Below are 21199 nucleotides of genomic sequence, written 5' to 3'. Positions count from 1 at the left end.
CTTGCAACTCAAATAGATAAGGACTTTCCCTTAAATCAGCCATTGTTTTTAATATGTAGCAGAAATGCTTTATGTGTATTTCTTTCTTTCTTTTTTTTTTAATGAGTTTTTGTTTTTTTAAGTAAACTCTAAACCCCAGGCAGGCCTTGAACTCATGACCCTGACTGAGATCAAGAGTCACATGCTTTGCCAACTGACCAAGCTGGGTGCTCCTCCTGTTTCTTTACGTAGAATATGAAAAGCTGTATATGCAAAGATTGAATTTAATAAAAATTACTTTTTTAATCTTCGGAAGGACATTCTTAAGTTAAACTGACTTATAAAAAAATTGAGTATGGGGTGCCTGGGTGGCTCAGTGGGTTAAGCCTCTGCCTTCTGCTCAGGTCATGATCCCAGGATCCTGGGATCGAGCCCCACATCAGGCTCTCTGCTCAGCGGGGAGCCTGCTTCCTCCTCTCTCTCTGCCTGCGTCTCTGCCTACTTGTGATCTCTGTCTGTCAAATAAATAAATAAAATCTTTAAAAAAATAAAAAAATTGAGTATCTTGGTAAAGAACTTAGTACTACTACTAATAGTATCACTGTCTTGATTCATGTTTGGTTGCTGGCAATTTTACTGTCCCTTGCTTTTGTAACTTCATTGTAAATATCACCATGATGAAAAAGGCAAATAATGTCTTGATGCTATTATGATAATGGTTTGAACTCCAAACAACCCCTGAAAAAGTCGTGAACCATATTTTGAGGACTTTTGTAGTAGACACTAAAATATTTGAATAATTATTAAATGAATAAAAACTGTCATGATATCTACTTATTCTTGGCTTCTTCTGTTTTGTTTTTTTCCCGTGTTTGTTTTTTCCTTTGCTTTCCTTTCCCTTTCTTGCTGTTATTGTTGACTGTTGTCCTTTTCTTCTTTACCTGGCTTAGAAGTTAGATACTCTATTTTAATTCTTCTGTAAGTTGAATCAAACATTTATTGCATTTGTCTTCTGTCAAATTGAAAGTTAACCATTATGTCTGTTTTCCTTACTGCATTGTGTTCTGTCAGATCGAAAGTTAATCTTTATGTCCACTTTCTTTATGGAACAGACAAGGACCTTTGGACATGTTAATCTTGCGCCAGTTATTTTCCGTGTTGTTGTTTTTCGCATTTTAGTTCTACCTTGTTCTGTTGTGAAAATTTTCAGACATGCAGAAAAGTAAGAAAATCGGACTGTGTGCACTTTTATGTAGCAGCCATCCATATTTACTTACTACATTTGCTTCATTTAGACCTCTTCTGTTGAAGATTTGTGAAAATTTTTAACATTTTATTGAAGTTGATTCATCTAAAATCATTATTTTGACATACCAGTATAAAATTTTGAGATACTCGGCATCTTTTTTTCATGTCTTCAAAAACTGGTTTACATTTTACACTTAAAGCACATCTCAATTTGAACTGGACACATTTTGAGTTTCTAGTAGTCAAATGTGATTGTAGATATCATTGTTAGATAGCGGAACTTTAGAAATAGAACTAGGACTAATGACTGGAAGATACACAAAAGGGAAGTTTCCATTTAGCAGAAATTATTTTTTAACAGGGTGCCTGGCTTGCTGTCTGGGACTCTTGATCTTGGGGTCATAAGTTTGAGCCCCACACTGGGGATAGGTTACTTAAAGAAAAATTTTTAAAATTCTTCTTTAACAACTGCAGCTATTTAACAATGGGATGCATTACCTTATAAGGTAATGTGGGCCTTGTCCTTGAAAGTATTCAAAGACAGGATGTTCAGAGAAGGGATTATTCTACATTGGAATAAACTACTGCTTGTTTTTTAATGACCAGGTTTTATTACAAATTTTTTAAATGCTAAATTTGAATAATTCAAATAATGCACATGAAATAAAATTAAAAAGTGAATTTCCTCTCATATATGTCTGCAGATCTGTCTTCTTTCTTTCATACAAATGACATCATGCTATATATACTGTTCTGCAGCTTTCTTATTTTGATAAACATTTATCATGGGTATTTTTCTATGTTAGCACATATGGACCACTCTGAGTTAAGTTTATACTACTCCATAATACTGTGAAGATATAATACTTTATTTTTTTTTTTTTAAGATTTTTTAATTTATTTATTTGACAGACAGAGATCACAAGTAGGCAGAGAGGCAGGCAGAGAGAGAGAGAGAGAGAGAGAGGAAAGCAGGCTCTCCGCTCAGCGGAGAGCCCGATGCGGGACTCGATCCCAGGACCCTGGGATCATGACCTGAGCCGAAGGCAGCGGCTTAACCCACTGAGCCACCCAGGCGCCCCAGATATAATACTTTATTTGGGCATTCCCCTATGCTGTACTCTTTTTATGTATTTATTTATTTATTTATTTGACAGACAAAGATCACAAGTAGGCAGAGAGGCAGGCAGAGAGAGAGGAGGAAGCAGGCTCCCCGATGAGCACAGAGCCCAATGCGGGGCTCGATCCGAGGACCCTGGGATCATGACCTGAGCCAAAGGCAGAGGCTTTAACCCACTGAGCCACCCAGGCCACCCCCCATGCTGTACTCTTCCTGAAGATTTTTTTTTTTAGAGATTTTCTTTATTCTTTGAGAGAACGAAAGAGCACTAGCAGGAGGGAGGAGCAGAAGGAGAGGGAGAAGCAGACTCCCTGCTGAGCAGTGAGCCCCATGTGGGGCTCCATCCTAGGACCCCGAGATCATGACCTGAGCTGAAGGCTGGCGCTTAATGAGCTGAGCCACCCAGGCACACCTTGCTGAAAGTTTTTAAAGCAAATATTAGGTATCATTTCACTTCCTTCAGTACACAACTCTAATAATTTATTATTAATTATCTATTAATATTTTATTATTTTCTTACATAACTGTAATTTCATTATCACACCTAATAAAAAGAATAGTATTTTCTTAGTATCATCTCATACCGTCTACAGATTTGTCTCCGAAATATCTTTTTGTAGTAGGTTTGTTTTGATGAGGATCTGAACAGGAAGTATACATTTGGTTAAGTCTTCTGGTCTCTTTTGTAATCCCCTACACCATTTTTATGCCATTGACTTGGTTGCAAAAGATATGTCAGTTATCCTGTGGAATGTTCCACATTCTCGATTTCTCAGTTTGTCATATATGTTATAACTTGTTCTTTAAGTGTGTCATTTAATTTCTTCCTTTATCCCTTGCATTTCTCTAAATGGAAGTTAGTTGTAGAGCTGTGCTGTCCAGTTCTAGCTGTGTTAATAACCACTAGTGGCTATTTAAAGTATTTGGATTTAAATACACTTAAAAATTCAGTTTCTCAGTTGAACTAGTCACATATCAGATCCTCAGTAGCCAGATAGAACATTTTCATTATTAAAACAGGAAGTTTTGGACAGTGCTGTTCTAGAGGCTTAATGAATTCATGTTCAATTTTTAGAAATTTTTAAATTTTATTTTTGAGAGAGCAAATGTGTGAGCTGTGGGTTGAGGGAGAGAGAAAGGATCTTAAGCGGGCTCCACGCCCAGCACACACACCCTGACACTGGGCTCAGTCTCAGGACCCTGAGATCTTGACCTGAGCTGAAATCAAGAGTCAGATGCTCAAACCACTGAGGCACCGAGGCACACCTCAGGCTCAAAATATTTGAGGAGAATACTTCGTAAGTGGTGCTGTGTTGTTTTGTATTGTGTCACATCAGAAGAAAAATGTCTGTTTGTTCACTTTTTTTTTTTTTAAAGATTTTATTTATTTGACAGAGAGAGATCACAAGTAGGCAGAGAGTCAGGCAGAGAGAGAGGAGGAAGCAGGATCCCTGCTAAGCAGAGAACCCAACGTGGGGCTCGCCCAAGCCGAAGGCAGAGGCTTTAACCCACTGAGCAACCCAAGCGCCCCTGTTTGTTCACTTTTAATAATTAGTTGAGATTGAGGAGGTGATGATCAGCTTTGACCCCTCATTGTAAAGTTTACCATTTTTACTATGAATAATCTCTTTTTTCTTACTGCTTTGGCTAAAACTTTCAATAGTTACTGAATAGAAATATTGAATTAATATTTTTGCTTTGTTCCCACTTGTAGGGATAAATTTTTCAGTCTTTTATCATTAAGTATGATATTAGTTGTTTTTTATAGATGTCCTTTATCAGATTAAGTTTTAGTCAGCATTTTGAACCTTCTTATAGTGAATTATGTGTTGAATTTTACCATTTGTTTTTCTGTACTTACGGAGATAACTATATGGTTTTCTCTTTTATTCTGTTAATATGATGAATAATACTGATTTCTGTTGAATGTTCTACCTTCTGTTCCTGGGACAGCTATCATTTGGTCATGATGTATTATTATACTTTTATAAATTACTGGATTACTAATATTTTGTTAATGATTTACATCTATATTGTTTACATCTATATGATTTCTTTTCTTATAATGTCTTTGATTTTTGTTAACAGGTTAATGTGGATTTTTAATTGTGTCTTTTTGACACAATCCTTATTTTCTTTGATAACTTTCATGCTTTTTTCCCCCTTATGCATATAATTATGTCCTAGACTCTGTATGGAGGAGTGTTCAGCATGTTCCCTGAATAGAGAGGGTTCTTCAAAAAAGCACCTACAACTGCTTTTTCATACTTTTTGGTTATCTCTGACACAACAAAACAACATCTAATGAATACTGAATGCTTTTACTTTATATTTCTCCACATATTTTGCTTAATTTCTTAGTTTAAAAAATACATTATATACATCATTGTCAGTTGAGTTTAGAAATCTCAAGGTGCACAGTATTTTTACTACACTTAAATCTTAAACTCTGAACAAAATTGCTAGGTTCTTAGGTATATAGTTTTAAGTTTTTCAGTTTCAGAATTCCTTCACATTATGAGGAAAATAATTCTTTTAGTCAGTTTCTTTTCTAGTTAGCTGATTCTTTACTTTGTAGTGGTAAGACTTGGGAGAAAGAAGGTAGGTGCCATGTGCGGTCCATCAAACTGTTGGAGTGCTATCCAGAATGGTTTAACTTCATTTCTGTAGAATAAGTTTTTTGGCTGTTTGCTATAGGATTGTAGATGATGTTTGAGTTCAGCCAAGCCATTGATTTATAGCAGTTATTCTGAAATATCAGGTACATTCATGAATGAATGAGTTTCAGATCTTTCTATACTTTTTTATCTTAAAATAACTAGAATTTTATCTCTGTATATTCACATACTAAAATATTTAGGTTGTGCGAGGCTCCTGGGTGGTTCAGTTGGTTAAGTATCTGCCTTCAGCTCAAGTCATGATTCCAGGGTCCTGGGATCAAGCTCTGCATCGGGCTCCCTGCTCAGCAGGGAGTCAGCGGGGAGCCTGCTTCTCCCTCTCCCTCAGCCTGCCTCTCCCCCTGCTTTCTCTGACAAATAAATAAAATCTTTAAATAAAATCTTTAGGTTATGTAAGGTAAATAATCTTTGTTATCTGATCACATAGTTATTAAATGAGAAGATAATTGACTCTTACGAATATTTCGGAAGTTCGTAGTTTCAGGTTGCTGAACAAAGTATTTTTTCCGTGTAAATTCAAATCATTTACTTTTAGATTTATATGTAAGAAAACAAATACATGAATTTTCTTAGAGTGTTAACTTGTCTACTTTGATGTAATAGCTATACTGTAACCATTCTTCTAACTTTTTAGGCACAAAAATCTCAAACCAAGAAATCCTGGACAACAAGGACAGGCACCGTCTTTAAGTCAGCAACAACAAGTACTTCCTAAGCACAAGACCAATGAAAAACAAGAAAAGAGTGAAAAACCACAGAAACGCCCCTTGACTCCTTTTCACCATCGTATATCTGTTAGTGATGATGTTGGCATGGATACAGATTCAGCTAGCCAAAGACTTGTGATCTCCGCTCCAGACAGTCAAGTGAGATTTTCAAATATCCGAACTAATGATGTAGCAAAGACTCCTCAGATGCATGGCACCGAAATGGCAAATTCACCTCAGCCACCTCCACTTAGTCCTCACCCATGTGACGTGGTCGATGAAGGAGTGACTAAAACACCTTCAACTCCTCAAAGTCAGCATTTTTATCAAATGCCAACACCAGATCCCTTGGTTCCTTCTAAACCAATGGAAGATAGGATAGACAGTTTATCCCAGTCTTTCCCAGCTCAGTTCCCGGAAGCTGTAGAACCTACAGTGTATGTTGGTACAGCAGTAAACTTGGAAGAAGATGAAGCTAATATAGCCTGGAAATATTACAAGGTCCCAAAGAAAAAAGATGTAGAGTTTTTACCACCTCAGCTTCCAAGTGATAAATTCAAGGATGATCCAGTTGGACCTTTTGGACAGGAAAGTGTAACATCAGTTACAGAGTATGTATTTTTTTAATAGTTGCTATTTATAATTTAAGGGTAGAAATGATGTAAGTTCTTGATACTAGGACTCCAGAATTGGTTTCAGGATTGGATTTATAATAATCCTTTAAGTATTAGTTTTGCATGACTTCTTTAGTGTGTTTTTTTCCTCAGGGTACCTCTTTATTGTGAAATATTAGTCACAAAAAAAGTGGAGAAAATAGTAGCCCTTATCTATCTACCAACTTCGCAGTTTTGCATATAATTAGAACTCCTGTGTACAATTTTTCTTCTTCCATTTTTCCTTCCTTTGTCCTAAATTTGTTATTTATATCATTTCTATAGATGTTTTTATACATGTAGTTCTAGTTAGTTCATTTTAATTGCTTTATAGTATTTCTTTGTTATGAATAATACATAATTTATCTGCTTTCTTAAAGATGGACATGTTATTTTCAGTGTTTTTCCAGTTACATAGGATGTAGCAGTAAGCTTTTTTGTACATACTTCCTTAAGTATTTGTATAAGATTTCTCCAGGGAATACGTTTAAATATGGAATTGCTGGGCCTTGGGGTCGTTGCCAGGTTGGCTTTCCACCTATACCAGTTTACATCCTCATCAACCAGCAGTGTATGACAATGGTATTTTCCTCAGTGTTTGGTATTATAAGACTTTTAATTTGGCTAATCTTCTATATACAGAATGGCATCTTATTGTCTTAATATATGTTTTCCAGATTCCTAATAAGATTAAGCATCATTTAAAATGTTCACTGGACATTTAGATTTCATCCCTTGTGAACTGTATAGTCTATTTTTCTTTCGCTTTTTCCCCCAATTCTTTGTATGTTCTGGCTGTTAATCTTTTTTTTTTTTTTTTTAAAGATTTTATTTGTTTATTTGACAGACAGAGATCACAAGCAGGCAGACAGGCAGGCAGAGAGAGAGAGAGGAGGAAACAGGCTCCCTGCAGAGCAGAGAGCCCGATGCGGGACTCGATCCCAGGACCCAGAGATCATGACCTGAGCCGAAGGCAGTGGCTTAACCCACTGAGCCACCTAGGCGCCCCCTGGCTGTTAATCTTATAGTAGTTAATATTTGTTACAGATATCTTCCTCCATTCTGTGGATTGTCTTTGTCCACTTTCTCTGTGACATACTTGGGGTGGGAGGTTTTTTTGGGTTGCCCTTTACTATGTTACCCTGATTACATTTATATTCTATCCCATAAATCTTTTGCACTTTTATCTAGAAGTTTTTCTAAAAGGTGAAAATCAACCAACAAAACATTATTTTCATTAAAAATGTCTGTCTTACCAGTGCAAGACCAAATAGTATGCAAAGGTTATTGTCAGCAAAAGTATTTAAGGTCTTGATTTTAGCTTAGAATTTTAAAATTTCAGAAGAATATGTGCAGGTATAGTGAACCTTTGTTGTCTTTATTGGGCATTTGCAGTGAGCTCGATCAGTTTGAATTCTTTTTTTTGTCTTTCTGGGAAGTTCTTATCTCCCCCCCCACCCCCATTCTCTATGGAACCTCTGTAATTCATATGTTGGATTTCTGTATTTTCTCTCATTACCCATGTATTTTTTTTTCCTTTGTATTCTAAGAGGATTCCTCAAATTTCTTCTAATGCTTTCTTGACCAACTGAGCCACCCAGGCGTCCCCTCTTCTAATGCTTTCTTGAAGCCTTAATATTTGTTGCTTATGTTTTCTTATTTCTAAACTTTTTTTTTTTTTTTAAATTTTAAAATATTTTATTTATTTATTTGCCAGAGAGAGAGAGAGCGCACAGGCAGGCAGAGTGGCAGCAGAGGCAGAGGGAGAAGCAGGCTCCCCACAGAGCAAGGAGCCCGATGTGGGACTCGATCCCAGGCCGCTGGGATCATGACCTGAGCCGAAGGCAGCCGCTTAACCAACTGAGCCACCCAGGCGTCCCTATTTCTAAACTTTTAAAAAAATAGCATCCCCTTCTTATTTAATGTTCTATAATTTTTTCTTTAGAATTACTTTATTTTCCTTTTTTTAATAATTATTTCTTCATACACTTATTTTTTTCCTTTTTGAGAGAGATGTACTAAGAGGGTGGAGGAGAGAGGAAAAGAGAGAATCTTAAGCATATTCCATGCCCAGCATGGAACCCAAGCCCAATGTTTGGGGGGGGCGGGGGGGAGCTCATTCCCTCAATCTTGACATTATGACCCGAGTTGAAATCAAGAGTCAGATGCTTAACTGACTCAGCCATCTGTGCCTCTCTTCATACATTTTAGAATGAAGGAATAGGGGAGCTGATTGGCAGTCCTTACTCACTTAGTAAATAATTTAGTATATTCTTTATATTAATTCTGTATACTGCTTTATGATAACTCTGTTGGGGATGATTTGGAGGGAAGGCCTGGTACCTAAATTCCAGAATAAGATGTCAGATCTTGGGTCTTTATCAGGTATCTTATTCATTTTTCTTAGACAAGGAACTCTTACTCTTCCATTTTTAGCTCTTAGTTTTCAATTCTGTCTGGAGATACAGGTCCAAATTCTCTCTCTCTCTCTCTCTCTCTCTCTCATTTATTTATTTATTTATTTATTTATTTTTAAAAGAGTTTGGCTCTCCTGTTGTTTATGTAGGTTGCCTATAGCCCCCTCTTGCATATTCTAGGCCATGACCTTTGTCTTGCTGTGTTTCGTTGATTTTGAGCTTCCCTGAGACTAAGTAAAATGTGTAGTCCATTTGTAGCCTCAGCCTTTCTCATTTTCCTTACTGTTAAAGGTTTATTCTCTTTTTATATTCTTTATTTTAGTGAACAAACCTGTGTGCCTTATCTAGCTCTTTGAATCTTAAAGATACTCTGGTATTTTATTTTTTAATTAAAATTAATCTGGATTTGAAACTTAGGGACTTCAGGATACCCTTAGGATCATGGAAGAAACCTAGCTTATTAGTTTTTAGTTAGGAGATCTCATGAAAGCAAATGATGTCTTGGACACAAATCTCAAAAGATCTGAGTACTGGAGGTATAAAAGTCCTCAATTCTTGTCTGGAACTACTGTTGGTCTTTCTGTTCTGTACTTCTCTACATACATAGTAGAGTGATCCTTTTAAGTTAAATGTTATGTTACTCACTTGCTTAAAACCCTTGAGTAGTTTTCCTTTACATTTAGAATAAAATCCAAACTCCTTCCTTATCTGAAAGATTCTGTCCAGTTCCTCTAGTTCTTCACTCTTATTTACTATTTGCTTCTTGATTTCATGACATCAACTTTCTTGCTATTCCTTCAGAAAGTCAACCTCATTCCTAATGACCTAAACTCCCCAAATCACTGCCTATCTTGTACACTGCTTTTAAAAAATTTTTATATTTTCTTTATTTTATTTTTTATTTTTTCTTTATATAGGTCATCTGAAATTAGATTATTTGTTAATGATCTTTTCATTAAAATGTAACCTATATGAGGGCAAGGACTCTCTGTCTTGTTTACCGCTGTATTTCTCTAGCATACACACACACATATACATGCCTAGAACAATTCTAGGTCCATAGTAGACATTCAGCAAATTTTGGGATAAATGAAACAATGGTATGGCCCTAGGGTTACTGATTTTAGAACTTGTTTTCTTTCTAGATTTTATTTTCTTATTTAATGTATATAGAATGTAGCATTGTGAATATTTTTAGCTTTACAAACTTACAGGGTGAGTTTTTATGGGCACATCATATTCATAAGATCTAAGAGTCCTAGCCATAACTTTAAGTAAGTGTATTAGCTGCTTGTGTGTATGAGTGAACATCAAGTGAAATGAAATGAAGGTCTCTTCATTTAATCTTAGAATCTGTTTAATCTTAGAATCTGTTCTGATAATATTTGACATTTTTCTCACTGAATAAGAATGAGAAGGAAGAAGCATAATGTAGAAAGGTAGCATGCAGTGTAGAATGGTGCTGGGTCATGATTATGTAAATTAAGGAAATGACATGCTTCTGTCTGTTCCTGGTCACCATTTTTTCTACTTCATAAAAAGAAAGGAAAAGAATGAATAAAAGGTGTGTGGGTTTTTTTTTTTTCTTTTTAATTCTGTGTCTCATTTAAGTATTGTTTTGGTTATACTAGTTACTAAATGTATGTTGTGTCACAATTTACTTTTAGATGAATCCTTTTTATTGTTAAAGTAGATTAGAATGTGAAAAATACCAGGGCACTTGGGTGGCTCAGTGGGTTAAGCTGCTGCCTTCAGCTCAGGTCATGATCTCAGGGTCCTGGGATTGAGTCCCGAATTGGACTCTCTGCTCAGCAGGGAGCCTGCTTCCCTCTCTCTCTCTCTCTGCCTGCCTCTCTGCCTACTTGTGATCTCTGTCAAATAAATAAAATCTTAAAAAAAAAAATAAGAAAAATACCACAAAAAAGTAAGCCCTCAGCTTAGCTGCTTGAAACATGAACTAAAACATTTATGGAATATAATTGTTCTGTATTTGATAGGTTAGAAGTTTTTTGATTTTATTCTTTCCTTTTGTAGTTTACTGTTCTATGGCTGTAGTTCTCAGCTGGGGCAATTTCTTACTTCCCCACGCATACCTTCAGGTGACATGGGATAGTGTTGTCACAACACGGGGCTTGCTAAATATCCTACCATATATATAGTACTGTCCCCAACAAGAAAGCCCAGAATGTTAATAGTGTTGAAGTGCTTTAATATCATGAATCATTTTTAACAGGAATTTGAACTCTAGGATAGATTACTAAATTAGGCCAAACCTGTTTACTGATTAGTTTTACTAGGGAGATTCCCCCACACTATTTTATTATCCAGTAAAATATCTGGCATGGGCTTTAGTGTTAGCATTATGCTAAAGCAGAAGTTTTAGGTTTTTTGATTTGTTTACTTCTTTGTTTCCATATGTTAAAAGGATCTTGTTTGGGCAGTTTAGTGATTCTGGTCCAGCTATTAATGCTACTTGAGATAGGAAGCCATAAGGATCATCTGTCAGATTATATTCCTTGTCATTAAAATAAGTTCTGTGAATTAATATTCTTTCAGTGGCATTTAAACAACCTTAAGTTTTTAAAAGAAGCATTGTATAGCTTTAAAGATAGGATATTTTCAGGGTGCCTGGGTGCCTCAGTGGGTTAAAGCTTCTGCCTTCAGCTCAGGTCATGATCCCAGGGTTCTGGGATAGAGCCCTGCATCAGGCTCTCTGCTCAGGAGGGAGCCTGCTTCCTCCTCTCTCTCTCTGCCTGCCTCTCTGCCTACTTGTGATCTCTATCTGTCAAATAAATTTAAAAAATCTTTAAAAAAAAAAGATTTTTCTAGTCAGAGTAATCCATTCAGAAGTCTAGATTTTTATATAAATAAATTTTTGAATTCTTACTAGACATTGTAAATTTCTAATCTTTTTCCATACTCTTGAGTTTTGAAAGCGTGTTTAAATATATGGCAGTTAGTTAGGGGGCTATTGTAACTCTTAATGTTCTTTCACCCTTTTTAAAAGATCATACTTCTCAAAGATATATTTTATCAGTTTGAATAAAATTGAAGTTTCTCTAATATGCAAAATGCTATGAGGCACTGTTGGAGTATAAAATAAATTTGGTTCTGGCCCTAAATGAAATTATAATCTAATGGAAAATAATGTTAAATTCTCTGATAGAAGTATACATAAAATATATTAGGGACCAGAGTAAATAATTTCATTCCATTTATGAAGATCCAGAAGCTTTATGTAGTTTGGTATGGCTAGATTATCTGGTGTTGCTTACTTGGTATGTCATGATGAGTAAGGTGTCGTGAAAGGTGGGGTAGGGCTATATAATGGAATAGCAAAATATTGTTTATAAGCTTATATATTAATGTATTATCCTTGAGATGATAGGGGCACTGGTGGAAGCTTTTTTGAGGTAGATAAAATAACAGGTTTTGGAAGATAGGAAATACTATCTAATACTAATACTAATACTAACCTAGTATTAGTAGAAATACTAACCAAGTAGCATTATTGAAAGACTGTTTTAGATGAAGAAAGATGTATGAAAGGACATCAGTTTGGACATCTTAAATAGCTCAGATACAAGGTAATTGAGGGCCAAAGGAAAATTAGAAGGAGATCATTAGAGATGTATGGATTTTGTGGATGTAGAGTAGGCTGAAGAACTTTACAGCCCATTGAATAGTGAAGTAGGGGAGTAATAGAAGTGTTAAAGACCAGCCTATTTATTTTATGAGGGAAAAAGGAAAAGCAGATCTGAATGCTGCTTTCCTACTTTTTTACTTTGGACTAAATCTTAAGCTTAATTGTTATAATTTTTTTAAAGCGAAAGAAGCTGTTAATCTCTTGTTATCTTGAAGGAGAGGGATTGGGAAATTTTTATGTCTCCATTATGCCTTTGTGTAGAATATGACGTTTAACTGTGTGCTTGTAATACATATACGTTGTAAATTTGTGAATTCAGTTTTAGGAGCGTGCTTAAAGATTGAGTCAGGGAGTTGTCAAGTGTTTCAAGCTTAGAAGAAAACTTGTATTAACCCAGTTGGAGTAATATAGAGGCATAGAGGGGCAAGAATGTATCAGTAGAAATTTAAAAAGAAACTTTTTAAATAAAAATTGACTTGGACAGGTGTGTGTCTTTTTAGAAAGTGATTAAGGAGGAACTTGGATGTTTGTTTTATTTATGTTAAGTGAAAACTCGATTTCCATTTGGTGTAAGTTAAGTTTTCCATTGATTGCTGTTAAAAGGTGGCATTGTGCTTACATAATAGGTGAATAAACAAAAGAAAGCAATACTGTTGGTTTTTCTAATTAATTTTAGGTGGTGTTGGCTGCCTAGCTAGGACAGAGTAATAGAATTCATCATTTTTAAACACCTTCCCGGTGTGCAGCAGTTGATGCCAGATTTTCCAGCAACTACTTTAAAGCAAAATTCCTTTTTATTTTATTTTATTTTATTTTAAAAAAATATTTTACTTATTTATTTGACAGAGAGAGATCACAAGCAGGCAGAGAGGCAGGCAGAGAGAAAGGGAAGCAGACTCCCTGCTGAGCAGAGAGCCGCATGCGGGGCTCGATCCTAGGACCTTGGGAACATGACCTGAGCCGAAGGCAGAGCCTTTAACCTGTTCAGCCACCCAGGTGCCCCCAGAATTCCTTTTTAAATGTCTTAGTAATTGTTCAAGGAGAAAGGTTGGGGTTGCACATAGTATATCCTACATACACGATATACAGATCTGTGACTATCCTCTTTTTGCTTCTAGTTATTTTTAGTTTCTCTATTAGTTAATGATAGCATCTGTTTTAGAATAGTGGCTTTTAAGACCTTGTAAGTTTTAAAGATAGCAGAGTTTCTGCAGAGAAACATGACTGTTTTTAATATCATTTTTCAAAGACTTAGCACTTAATTCTAGTATTATTTGTAATGGCTTAAAATGGTCTTCCATTCTGAATCTCAGAGGGAAACATTTCTAAACCCTGAGCAGGGAAGAACTATGCTTGAGCACGTTTGTATCGTATTTTGTTTGGTAGTAAGGACTCATACATCAGGGTATTTTAACCATAGCATTCATCAATAGAACTAGCTCCCATGTTGTGTTAGTGATATAACCAGTTTTTATTGTATATATTAAATGGTTTATAGAGTGTGTTATTTGACCTTTAAAAGTTAGTTTTAGTTATTTTGTTTCATGGAAGTCTATGATGAAATAAACTTTTGATTTACTGTATTCTAAATCTTTTAAGTAAATCTTATTTGATAATACAATAAAGCTTTACTTTTGACAGCAAGCTTGACTCAGTTTAAGGATTGATTCTGAACATTGGAGATGATATTAGAAAAGGTACAATTAAAGAAAATAGGGGATTTTTAAATATTTATTGAATTCATTTATTCCTTAACATCTCCTTATGTAGTTTATCTTCTTTTATAAATGTCAATCTTAAATATTGTCATATCTTGTCTGGAAAGAATTTTATTGAATAAAGGCTTAAAAGCATGTGCTACTCTAAGGTATGTTAAATTCTCTACAATTGTATTTCAGGAGGGGCATGTGGGTGGTTCAGTTGAGTGTCCTGACTCTTGATTTTGGCTCAGGTCATGATCTCTCAGGTGGTGAGATCAAGCCCCTTGTCAGGTTCCATGGTCAGTGGGGAGTCTGTTGGAGATTCTGTTCATCTCCCTCTGCCCCTCCCTCTGCTCATGTGCACAGGCATTCTCTTTCTCTCTCTCAAATAAATCTTACGTAATTATTTTTAGGATGGAATGTTACTGTTGTCATAGTAAAAAAAAAGACATACAATTAATGAATAATATAAAAGTAATTTCAGTTTGCTTTGGGCTTTGCAAAGCTTCCTGTTCATGGCTGTACCTAATCCTCTTCCACCTGGTCTGTATTTAGCTTTATATTTGATTGAAACTATCTCTGTAGTTAACCATTTGGCTATATGTCAGTTTCTTTTAGAAAAGGAGAGGTGTTATTCCTGTTTCACAAAAGTATGTATATACTATATAATTGGATAGTGATGAAGTGACTGACTTTAATTTGGCATCTTTTAAAAATCACAATTTTTTCTATTCTTAATTATTTTTAAATATAGAAGGATGTGTAATGTAAATAATTTATATTTTAATATTTGTTGTGACTTGGTACTCTTGATACTACTAACTACATTTAAATTCTTTGCATATCCCAATGTCTGTGATAACCGTTCAATAAAATAACAAGTTGTCTTTAGGCATTGCATTTGCTTTACTCATTTTTATTCTTCATAGAGCCCTATGCAGTAGGATTGGTCCTTTTAATGTTACTGCACACTAATTTAACTACCTATGTAAACAGTGTGGCAGTTTTTCTGCTTCCGCTAGAGGACAACTTAATATGAAAAACAGAGTTGTTTTATTCAGCCCTTCACAGAGTAGTGTTGTCTTTCAGGTTGGTGGTGGAGAGGGGTGGGGGTATTGGGATTTTACACTTATACCCTATGAATAGTTAATTTGAATATACGTACTTAAAATCTGTCTAGCCCAACTTTGCTATATATTATCTTAGCAAACCATTTTTTTTCTGCATAGTTTGCACATCAAAGAGAACATACCCTTCATTTTCCTATCTTATAACGTTAAATGTAAGTTTTAAATAAGAAAATCTATATCAAAGTAGATGGAAAAACTATTTTCACAGTATTTATGTTAAAATCTAATAATTCAAAAAATAGTTATTGGGGCGCCTGGGTGGCTCAGTGGGTTAAAGCCTCTGCCTTCAGCTCAGGTCATGGTCCCCGGGGTCCTGGGATCGAGCCCCGCATCGGGCTCTCTGCTCAGCGGGGAGCCTGCTTCCTCCTCCCTCTCTGCCTGCCTCTCTGCCTATTTGTAATCTCTGTCTGTCAAATAAATAAATAAAATCTTTAAAAAAATAAAATAAAGTGACTTACTTAAAAAAATAGTTATTTAGGGTCTAACATGGTAAGGTATAAAGCTACTCTTAAGAAATGTTCATTTATAGAACAGTACTGTTCTAAAAATTGTGGGTTTTTGTTTTTTTTTTTTTAAAGATTTTATTTATTTGAGATGGAGACAGCGTAGGAGCAGAGGTAGGGGCAAAGGGAGAGGGTGAAGCAGGCTCCCCAACAAGCAGGGAGACCAACACACAGGATCATGACCTGAGCTGAAGGCAGACACTTAACAGACCGAGCCACCCAGGCACCCTGTCCTAACAATTAATTATAAAACATAATCTCTGTTGACTAGATAGCCCCATGTTCTCATGGAAGAAAGTCTTTGTAGACTTGGGATTTTAGTTTTGGGGATAAATCTAGAGCATATTAGGAATAAAAATGACATGTATGATATTTGATAGCAGGTTTAGAAAATACCCAGTTATCTTTTTTATGGCTTCTGTTTCAACCTTAGTTTAGAGAGTATTGAGTGCTTCTAGTGCTGGGCATTGGTGAATAGATTTAAAAATATATCCCTCTCATTCCAGGATTTTCTGAACTAGCATATGCTTTCATCATTCCCAGATCTTAGATCTCTTAGGATTTTTTTGTGTTAAATTGTTGGACAGGTAAAGTGGTAGCCATACCACTTTCTGATGAATAAAGATGGCTTGTTTCAAAGTACAGGATTTAGGATTATTAGTGCAACCCCAAAATCTCTATCCTATATGGCTTTTAGATTTGACATATTCATTTAGGAAATACTTACTGAGTTACTTTAACATGCCAGGTGCTGTTCTAGGCATTTGGGATATTTCAGTGAACAAAGACAAGATCCTCATCATTTAGGGACTTACATTCTACTGAGAGTGACAGTCAGCTATGAACATAAGCAAGTTCAGAAGTATGTTAAGAGATAACTGCTAAGGAAAAATAGAGCAGGGCAAGGGGGTTCAGTGTTGAGGTAGTTGGGCATTTTGCAATTTTAAATAAGGACTCATACATAGGTTTTAAACAAAAACTTTTAGGAAATGAGGGAGATGGCCATGCTGATATTTCGAGAAAGGATGCTCTAAACAAAGGGAACAGTCAGCAGTGTATCAGGCCTGTTTGAGGAATATCAAGAAAGTTCTTGGAAGCAGAGTGAGAGGAAAGATAGAATAACAGAAAGTGAAGTTGGGAGAGGAAAAGAGAAAGATCATGGGAAGCTGTGGTAGGATATTATAAGGACTTTAGTTTTTATTCAGAATAAAATAGTCCTGCAGGATTTTGACCATGGTCTGACTAGAAGATTAGCTGCTGCTTTCTGGCAGCATGGGAAACTCAGCTTTACAGACAACAGAGAACATGAATTTGGGAGTCAAAAAGTGTCTTACACAAACCAAAATCAAATCATTTAGTATTCACACTCACCAAGCATCCCCGTCTTCAGAGATGGAAAAGTTCTGATGCTTTCCAGGATTCTGGTGTGCAAATCAGCTTGTTGTGGCTTCTTGACTCTTACCCTTAGATTTCAGGTTTCTCTGATCTGTCAGTTTCTACTAGTTTGTCTTTCCAGCTTCATTGTTATTTCCTCTCTTGTTCTGTTGTTCTTTGTCATTTTATTGGATATTTATTGGAGAATATAAAGAAACATATGTTTATTACTCACCATGTGAATCCATAAGGCTGGCAATATAAAAATAAATTTTTCAACGTGATCAGGAAAAACCTTTAAAGAACTTGTGCTGAAACTTGCTATTATAAAACCTCTTGTCTGAATTAATAATAGTTATAACGTTATTTTTGGAAAACACAGACTAGGTCTTTAAAATATTTTGTAACTATCCACTCATGCAGTGGGAAGATGATAATCACTTTCATTGTATAAATGTATAAATTGTATAAACTTGTCTCACCATATAGTCCACATTTTGAGAGTTCCTGTCTTGGAGCAGTTGCAATTTAAGAGTCCCTTTCAGTGAATGGATTTGGACACATTAATGCATTTGAGGATTTGGGAAAAAAGTGGATTACCAAAAGAGAATTATTTTGGTGAAAGAACATAGCAAGAAGAGGCTTAGATTTTAGCTTCATTTCTTTATTGCTAAATTTGAAGGTTTAATAAATCATACAACCTTTCTGTTCTCTGGTTTCTTCATTTATATAATGAAGGATTGCAGGTTAGATGGTCTCTAAATAATCCTGAAAACCTTATGATTCTTAAGTCATATTGAAATTTTTTAATGATTTTATGGAAAATAAATACTAATTTTCTAATTTTGTTTTTTTATGCAGGTTAATGGTGCAATGTAAGAAACCTTTAAAAGTTTCTGATGAATTAGTACAGCAATATCAAATTAAAAATCAGTATCTTTCAGCAATAGCATCTGATGCAGAGCAAGAATCTAAAATCGATCCATACGCATTTGTTGAAGGAGATGAGGAATTCCTTTTTCCTGATAAGAAAGAAAGACAAAATAGTGAGAGAGAAGCTGTAAAAAAACACAAGGTAAGTAAAAGAAATCGGAGTACACCAAAGAGTCACTGATGATTTGTAACACTGCATATAGTACCACACTTCTCATTATTGTCTTTTAAAATAGAACAGATTTATCATTGTAACTTAGGAAAACTTTTTTACTTTTTTTTAAAGAGATAGAGCAAGAAAGACCAGGGTGAGGGGAGGGCAGAGAGGGAGAGAGAGAGAAAAAAAAATTTTTTTTTTTTAAGATTTTATTTATTTATTAGAGAGAGAGTAGGAACAGGGAGGGGGCGCAGAGGGAGAGGAAGACGCAAACTCCCTGCTGAGCAGGGAAGCCTGACACAGGGCCCAGTCCCAGGATCCTGAGATCATGACCTGAGCTGAAGTCAGACGCTTAACCAACTGAGCCACCCAGGCGCCCTGAAAGAGAATCTTTTTTTTTTTTTTTTTTTAAAGATTTTATTTATTTATTTGAGAGAGAGACAGTGAGAAAGAGCATGGGCGAGGAGAAGGTCAGAGGGAGAAGCAGACTCCCCATGGAGCTGGGAGCCCGATGCGGGACTCGATCCCAGGACTCCAGGATCATGACCTGAGCCGAAGGCAGTCGTCCAACCAACTGAGCCACCCAGGCGTCCCCCTGAAAGAGAATCTTAAGCAGGCTCCATGCCCAGTGAAGAGCCCAACATGGGGCTCAAGCTCATGACCCTGGGATCATGACCTGAGTCGAGTCAGATGAGATGTCAGAGTCAGATGCTCAACTGACTGAGCACCCATGTGCCCTAGGAAGATACTTTTTTTTTAATAGGTGCATCAAGCATATTATACAAAATTTAAGAGCTTGTGTGAACTTTATAGCTGGTCTCTCATAATGTAAAGATTCTTACTGTTTAAGAGTTTTTGGATTAGAGAAAGTACATTAACTTCTGTGATATTGAAATCAGGGCATTTAAGTAGATAAACTATTTTGATACTGAATTAAAATATGCTATAGGTAAATTGCCAGTTTTCAAAAATACAATAAAATACACAATGCCTAGTTTATAAAATACATGATATTTTTTAATGTGAGTTAAGAACTTATAGTGTCCCTTAAAGTAATGTATTTTGTGTAGGATATAGAAGTATTTATTAAAATTTTAAAAAATCAAATATTAGAGGATCTGTTAAGCACAAGATCATGCTGTTAATAATTTTGCCTTAAAAACAAAATGTAGACATTAAAAGCTATAAAATTGTGAAAAGGATCCAATAATAAGTGTAATACAAAGAATTCATTTCCCAAAGTTTTTAGCCTCACTGTGTTGCCAGTACTTGAAAATATGTCCTTTTGTAAATATGAGAACAGTAGTAGCTGGGAAGGCTATAGGTGCTGTAGAAAGAATGTGGACTTTGGAAATCGAGAGATTTATGTTGGAATCCCAGATCCACTATATATTTACTTATCGGATATATTTATTTATCAGATATATTTCCTGGGTTATCTTTAACACTACTTTTTGCCTGTAAGTCGAGCATGGTACTTACTTATCATATAGGTTAGTTGTGGGAATTAGTATGTCTGTAGAACACCTGGCAGGATGCTTGACATGACACGTAGTTACTCAATACTTGGAAGATTTTGTTATTTTAAATTATATATTTTAATCTAATATGTAATACTGTTTGCAGGGAGAAGATGGGCCATCTAGTGTAACAGTTTTATCACATGAGGAAGATGCTATGTCATTATTTAGTCCCTCTATCAAGCAAGGTAAAACTTCTATTTCCTAATAAAAATATTGCATTGTAGGATTATTACTACAAACTAATTTGATATTATTAGATTTCTGTTGTTCCTTTTTGTGTAATTCATAGGTTTCATAGAGAGGTACCTATCTTAAAATAATGGCTTTATTGTTTATTTTGTACTGGGAGAAGCAAGTTGAGGTGGTAAAAATCCTTTGTTTCCCATTTTTGGAACTTTGCTTTCTCACAAATAAAAATAGTTCTCATCTGTAAAGTGAGATTTAAGAGATCATTACCTAAGGTCCCTCTCAGATCTGAAAACTTGCAAATTAGGCTTGACTATAATTTTGTTGTCCTTTTCTCTCAAATTAGGAGAACTGTTGCTGAAATCATTAATTTAACAAATAATTTTCAAGCAGGTGTTACATGTAGGCACAGTTCTTGACTCTTTGAAAGTATCTGACTAGTTTTGTTTTGCTTGGAATAGGCACACGACAGCACGTTCTTTTATAAGTTTTATTAAACTTTTGATGAAGGCAAAAGAAGTTGTCCTTTGGTAGGTTTTTTTAGGGACAAAGTTTTGTTTTAATATTTGAAATAGAGAGCGTCAGGCTCTCAGAATAAGGAAAAAATGGCCTTAATGAAGTAAATTCAGTTGATAATTTTGAGTAGCTTGATAGGTTAACAGTTTGGGTTCTTTGAGCTATTTACCTACCCTTGGATGTAGAGAATATATAATTGCTATCTTGTACTTTCTCACAATATGGACCATATACTGCATTCTGGATCATCTTTTGAGGTGGAGATTGCAAATCTTGGTTTTTAATAAGTACCCTAGATGATTTTTTTTACACCAAATTTCAGAATTACTGTTCTAGTGAATTTTTAGAACTGACATGCAGAGGCACTTGGAAAATGGCTTTTATGTTTCTGAAAATGAGGGCTATTTCAAGTCATTTGATACTCCAAGGATGCTTCAGAAGGTTATATATCAAACTACAAATTTGTTTTTTGTATGTGGAAATGTAAGAGGAGTTTAACTTCCATTGGTATTTGTACTTTTTTTTTTAAAGTAATCATATTTTTCCCCCTGCAGATGGTGGGGGGAAAAGGGAAAAGGGAAATAAAATTCTAGAACTAAAAGGAAGCTTAACCAAAAGATAATATTTATTGAGTATTTAAGTGCCTAGCACCGGATAAAGTGTTTTAGCTACATCCTTTCATGTTTAGTTCTTGCCATTACTAAGGTACAGAGAGGTTAAGTAACTTGC

The 21199-nt window shown here is 35.4% G+C and overlaps 1 protein-coding gene across 2 annotated transcripts in view; it reads left to right on the top strand.

Annotated features, from left to right (window-relative positions):
* The window catches only part of MED13 (mediator complex subunit 13), a 110186-nt gene that overhangs the window by 45781 nt on the left and 43206 nt on the right, over window positions 1–21199 (top strand). For both annotated transcript variants that reach the window (XM_044248530.1, XM_044248531.1), the window contains exons 9-11: window positions 5660–6343; window positions 18017–18230; window positions 19872–19953. In XM_044248530.1, coding sequence (XP_044104465.1) covers window positions 5660–6343; window positions 18017–18230; window positions 19872–19953 — 980 coding nt within the window. The remainder of the gene's footprint in view (window positions 1–5659; window positions 6344–18016; window positions 18231–19871; window positions 19954–21199) is intronic.

The sequence above is a fragment of the Neovison vison genome, chromosome 5 (genome assembly GCF_020171115.1).
Source record: "Neovison vison isolate M4711 chromosome 5, ASM_NN_V1, whole genome shotgun sequence".
In the NCBI taxonomy this organism is placed as follows: Eukaryota; Metazoa; Chordata; class Mammalia; order Carnivora; family Mustelidae; genus Neogale; species Neogale vison.
Note: the sequence above shows the minus strand (reverse complement) of the source record. Positions and strands in the feature narration are given on the sequence as shown.